Below are 6,150 nucleotides of genomic sequence, written 5' to 3' on the forward strand. Positions count from 1 at the left end.
ATGTGCAGAGCTGATAAACAGTTACTGGAAACGTTTGGTTGAAGTTATCGCTGTATAAGGAGGTCACACCAGTTACTGAAAGCAAGGCTTCACATACTGTTGCCTCCCACAAATATGTAAGATTGGATAATTTTCCTCAATAAATAAATGAAAAAAAAGATTTTTTTGTCTCATTTGTTTAATTGGGTTCACTTTGTCTAGTTTTAGGACTTGTTTAAATATCTGATCACATTTTAGGTTAAATTCATGCAGAAATACAGAAAATTCTTTCAAGCAGCTCTGTATCACTGCTTAACAAAACACACAAATGTCATTCAACATTCAAGTTTGATGTGAGAGTTTATCATCATCATTTTTTATGTTTGTAACCCATAAACCTAATTTTTTATAACAGGTGTCTCCATAAATAACCTCCTGAATCCCTGCATGGCAGTAGTGAGTAGTACTGTAGTTCTGACGCTACAGTACTCCACGCTTTAGATCATACTCTTTAAAAAATATATGATAAAACGATGTCTTAATTACTTCCTAACACTTTATCTGCCTGCTGTAAAACTACAGACTTACTGATTAGCTTGTGTTCTTTGAAAGACTTAAGCGACATAAAACCCCAAAACACGTCACCGTCCCGCTGGTTCACTGGATCAAGATGAAGTTGAACCTCATCAGCTCGTGTTGAACTGTGTTTATCTGCTGCGGTTCAGTCTGACACACCGCTGGATGAAGATCATTGGATCAAACCTCATCTTTTAGGGTTCGATCCCGACTCTGTCTGACAGAAACCGTTCAAAATATCTTTCGTGTAGCTTAAATTAAACCTACGTGTTTCTAGATAACTTGATTTAGCTCCTGAATCTGCAGTTTTAACAGTATTTGTATTTGTGTGAGTAACAGGATTCTCTGTTTAATCAAGAGAGTCTCAGTGAGCTCTGATAAAAAAACCTCCACACTCTCACAGGACCATAACTCCTGTACAGGAAGTCCTCCCCCCTTGACAGGAAGTGATGTCACATGTTGGACTGATATACACACACACCACAGAAGTGAACAGACAGGTTCTTGCAGGAGAGCTGAGAACAGATCTGCGGTCAGAACAAAGATCATCAGAGATGAGACCAAAGACGCTGCTGCTGCTGCTGCTCGGCTCGCTGCTCGCCGCTCTGGGTGAGAAACAACCGTTTAACCTGTTTTACAGTCGGAAATGTTTGAGTGTTGTTCAGACTCAGTTTGAGTTTATTTCACTTCCTGGTTCCTCAGTTTACAAACCACATCGCTTCTTTAGACTTCCTTCTTTCTTCTGTCGAACAAATTTATTGTATATCTACAAACCTTGATGAAGATTCGTGTTGTTCTGCTATAAATTCACTAAATTATTTCACCTGAACAGAACCTGAGCTTTTTGTTTTTGTGGTTGTCTGCACCGTTTAAACAAGCAAAACTTCCTGGATCTTGTTTTTTATTGTTTATATATATAGTTTCACTTCTTAAGCATTTGCTCACAGCAGTTTTTGAAAATGATCAAACACAAAACAGGAGACAAAAGACAGATAAAACACAAGTAAATGATGTTTAACCTTCATTTTCTGATTCATTTTGTTGATTGAAGGTAATTTATTTCATTCACTGCCTTTAATCTGCGTCTCTGTAACCGACCAAAAGAATAAAGTCTTCAGGGTTTATTTTTATTAATAAGTGTAAAGAACAATCTGAAAACTGCTTGTTGTTTGTTTGCTTGTGTCCAAAGTAACAGTATTTTTAAAAATCAGTGGTGGAAACTAACTAGGTACATTTATTCAAGTACTGTATATAAGTACAGTTTGACTACGTTTTGCTGATGATACTTTTACTGTCGGAAGGATTTTTCATGCAGGACTTTTCTCAGAAGTTTGTGTCTTGGAGCTGCTTTTACGCTCCTGAAACATATTTTATTATCTTGTGTAGACGAGATAATAATAAGTGTTTGTTTCATCTCACTGGCAAAAATAAAAATTCTTCAGTTTGACTCACAAACCTGAGAGTAAAAAGTGTAAATAAATGTCAGAGAGCTGCAGAGTTCAGAGTAGATGAAGTGAAGTCGCATCAGTATCGGAGTGTAAAGTTTGTCCTGTCGGTGGTGAAACAGGTTTAACGAACTTTATCGAGACAGATTATTAACAGAGCTGAACGTCGTTCTTCTTCTCCTGCAGAGGCGAGGTCAGCGGCAGGCAGCCATCATGGCCGCTCCATGCCCGGATCTCCGTTCAACATCAGCACGAACGACCGCGGCCTGGAGCAGGTCGTCCTCAACGCCACCTGCTCCTTCAACAAACAAACGAACGACGCCTTCCTCTTCAGACCGTCCGCCATCCACAGAGCTCAGCGGCAGGTACGACAGCAAACACCTGGACCAATAGTGTGCACTCATGCGTGGGGGGGGGGGGGGGGGGGGTCAAAGAAAGAAGAATTCAACAGAAATTCAGTTTCAATCCTCTACTTCTGTCTCCTCCAGAGTCACGTGATTCAGATCCGGAACTGTTAGCCTAGCTTAGCACAAAGACTGGAAACCTTTATTTTCTAACTTAAGTCTGAATTAAGTCACAGTTTCTCCCCTGAGATGGAGTCAATTAATAATAATTAATGAAAAGGTTTTTAATTAATTTTTTGCAGGATTAAGCGACTGTTATCCCCTAAATAAAAGTTTTTAAGATATAAAACACCATAAAGTTGATCAAATTTAGTAATTTTTTGAGGTCAGACAATAAAATAGTAAATAAAATAATGATTTTTTTTGTGTTACAACATTTATGTTTGTACATCTGATCAATAAACAAATTCAACATGAACATCAGACAGCTGACTGTAGTGGATGTGGTAGTGTAGGTGGATTGTTCTCTTGTGATGGAGCTATGCTAACAGTTTCCCCTTGCTTCCAGTCTTTGTGCTAAGCTAGGCTAACAGTTTCCCCTTGCTTCCAGTCTTTGTGCTAAGCTAGGCTAACAGTTTCCCCTTGCTTCCAGTCTTTGTGCTAAGCTAGGCTAACAGTTTCCCCCTGCTTTCAGTCTTTGTGCTAAGCTTGGCTAACAGTTTTCCCCTGCTTCCAATCTTTGAGCTAAGCTAGGCTAACAGTTTCCCCTTGCTTCCAGTCTTTGTGCTAAGCTAGGCTAACAGTTTCCCCTTGCTTCCAGTCTTTGTGCTAAGCTAGGCTAACAGTTTCCCCTTGCTTCCAGTCTTTGTGCTAAGCTAGGCTAACAGTTTCCCCCTGCTTTCAGTCTTTGTGCTAAGCTTGGCTAACAGTTTTCCCCTGCTTCCAATCTTTGAGCTAAGCTAGGCTAACGGTTTCCCCCTGCTTTCAGTCTTTGTGCTAAGCTAGGCTAACGGTTTCCTCCTGCTTTCAGTCTTTGTGCTAAACTAGGCTAACGGTTTCCCCCTGCTTCCAGTCGTTGTGCTAAGCTAGGCTAACAGTTTCCCCCTGCTTTCAGTCTTTGTGCTAAGCTAGGCTAACAGTTTCCCCCTGCTTTCAGTCTTTGTGCTAAGCTAGGCTAACAGTTTCCCCCTGCTTTCAGTCGTTGTGCTAAGCTAGGCTAACCACATACAGGTGTTCTCTGTACTAAACACACAGAGATGAAAATAATCTGAAACATATGTGTGTGTGTGTGTGTGCGTGTGCGTGTGTGTGCGTCAGATTGTTAAGGGGATTCGGTACATCGTAGATTTGGAGATTTCCAGAACCGTCTGCCGTAAACGAGAACACAACAACAACAATCTGACCGACTGTGACTTTCAGCCGGAGGGTCTCCTGCACCAGGTGAGTGTGAGCAGGTTTCAGTCTGCTGACTGCGGATCAATAAACTGATTGGTAGATAACAAATAAATGTTACATTACTTAATGAGTTTAGTTTCAGTGTTCAGATGTCGGCAGTCCTCAAAGACACAGCAGAAGTAATAATTTACAGTTAATTAACAGTGAAAACGTCTTTATATCTGCTTATAACTACATTATAGTTTGTTATAAATATGAAGAAACTCATGAATCTTAAATAAGGAGACGTAGTCGTGAGGTACGGAGGCTCGTTCCTGCCAAGAAAAGAAAAAAATAGATGAAAAGTTGGTAATGATATAAAAAGTAAAATTATGAGATTGAATGTGCGTAAACATGAATGTTGTTTAACGGTTCGTCTTTGTTTTCCAGACGTTTCAGTGTCACTTTGAAGTTTGGGTCGTTCCCTGGAAACACGAGATGAACAATCTGGTTTTTCTCTGCAAACCCTGAAACCAGCCGCCGCCTCCACCAACCTCCCTCTGACCTCTGGCCTCTGACCTCTGACCCCTGACCCCCCCGTACATGGCAGCACTTTACAGCTGACAGGATGATTAATCGACTGACAATCGATGAATCGTTTAAGTTGCAGCTTCTCAAATGTGAATATTTACTAGTTTTCCATGATAATAAATCATCTGAATATGTTCACTTCAGGGAATATTGATCGACACTTAATACACTGATCAATCAATCAATATATTATTAATGACCAGTTTGATGTTTTAACTTTAGTTCCAGTAGTTTAAAGTGTTTCTAAACGTCTCTGCTCTGTGAATCTGTTTCATCTTTTCACACAAAATAAACATCAGACGTCTTTTGGACTCTAAAGTTTTTCTTGTAGTTTAAACTTTTATGTTTCAGCGTTCAGAGTGAAGACGAGGCCGCCTGCTGGTCAGCAGGAAGTACCGCAGGCAGCTGGAACCAGTCTGACACCAGAACCAGAAACCACCAGAACCAGTCAAAACGGACCAGAATCTGACTTTTGTTTCACAGAAAGATGTCATTTTTATTATTATTACTTAAATATCTAAGAAACAAGTCTCTTATTGTTTTACCGTATTTACAGATGAATAATGACATAATTAAGGTATTTTGATGAGTTTTTAACGGGATATTTATCAGATAAACAAACAGACTTCAATATATTTATAAGTGCTGAACAAATTTAATGAAACCTTTACAGCATAAACAGTCTAAATGATGTTTTTATACATTTTAATGTTTTTTTTTAACACCCTAAAAACTTTTGAATCCATTAATGTTTCCATTAATGAGGCTGGTTTTATTTTATGTTTCAGTGGAAACAATCAGACATGAGTTTCATTTAAACTGCAGGTTTTATTCAAAGGAAGCTGAAAAACACAAACGACTCGAGGAAAAGAAGAAGAAGAAGAAGAAAATACACATCGAAACTCATCTGATAGAAATAAAGTTTACATCACAGCTCAGTTTCTTCGGGTGAAAGATTTTAGTACAAAAATAAGAGACTAAAATAAATTTGGCAGCTTCGTCTCGACGACTCAAACATAAAAAACAAAAACCTTCAAACATCTGAAAGTAAAAACGAGTCGATCAGGAACAGAAGCTTCTTGTTGTTGCAGGTTCGTTTGTCTCTTTAATGAACCGTCTGACGTCATCGAGCTGATTTACATTAAAATGATGTCAGAGAAGAAAACTGACGAACTGGTTCCAGTTAAAACACCGACGGCTGTGTTTCTATGGAAGCAGAGAAGAGCAGAAAGGTTTCATTTAACTTTAATTTCATACAGATTTACTGGAGATTTTCAGGTATTTAACGTCTCGTTTTTAGGAGGTTTGATGAAGTACAAATTATTATAAACGGAAAAACTGATAGTTTGGTTTAGTCGGTAAACGTCCCTCGTATATCGCTTCATACTTAATTACTCATTTGCAAAAAATAATAATAATAAATTAGACTCTTGATAATTATTCAACTGACGGAAAATATTTAGTTTTATGTTAAAAACTACATTTCAGCTGTTTGGTTGTTTCTTAAAAACTGAGACTTTTACCAAATTACACCATAAAATATTACTGTTAAATACCTGAAAATTAGACTCAATGAGAAGGATATATATATATATATATATATATATATATATATATATATCCTTCTTAATATGTAACTGCAAACATTATCTTAATAAAAAATTATTAAATTTCATTTTTAGAGCCAAACTAACGTCTGTAGTTCAACACGTTTCCTTAAAGTCCTGCTTCCAATCATATCAACTGATTTATATTTAAATATTATTATTATTGTTATTTCAACCAATCAGAGAAATTCTCGTTACTGAAACAGCCGACTCGCTTCTACACTGAAAAACTCT

The 6,150-nt window shown here is 37.9% G+C and overlaps 1 protein-coding gene across 1 annotated transcript; it reads left to right on the forward strand.

Moving 5' to 3' along the window:
• Positions 1-939: 939 nt before the first annotated feature.
• Positions 940-5,514, forward strand: LOC122996657 (cystatin-F). The gene is made up of 4 exons (XM_044372256.1): positions 940-1,164; positions 2,187-2,365; positions 3,662-3,784; positions 4,169-5,514. Exons 1-4 carry the CDS (start codon positions 1,005-1,007, stop codon positions 4,247-4,249), a joined length of 543 nt encoding a protein of 180 aa, XP_044228191.1. The 5' UTR covers positions 940-1,004; the 3' UTR covers positions 4,250-5,514.
• Positions 5,515-6,150: the final 636 nt, after the last annotated feature.

The sequence above is a fragment of the Thunnus albacares genome, chromosome 14, assembly GCF_914725855.1.
Source record: "Thunnus albacares chromosome 14, fThuAlb1.1, whole genome shotgun sequence".
Classification (NCBI taxonomy): Eukaryota; Metazoa; Chordata; class Actinopteri; order Scombriformes; family Scombridae; genus Thunnus; species Thunnus albacares.

What these genes read in the sequence shown, in the direction of transcription:
- LOC122996657 (XM_044372256.1), top strand. Translation starts at nt 1,005, where the DNA reads ATGTCACATGTTGGACTGATATACACACACACCACAGAAGTGAACAGA. An exon ending in CTCGCTGCTCGCCGCTCTGG is followed by an intron (nt 1,165 to 2,186) that starts GTGAGAAACAAC and finishes CTTCTCCTGCAG; the next exon opens with AGGCGAGGTCAGCGGCAGGC. An exon ending in CGGAGGGTCTCCTGCACCAG is followed by an intron (nt 3,785 to 4,168) that starts GTGAGTGTGAGC and finishes TTTGTTTTCCAG; the next exon opens with ACGTTTCAGTGTCACTTTGA.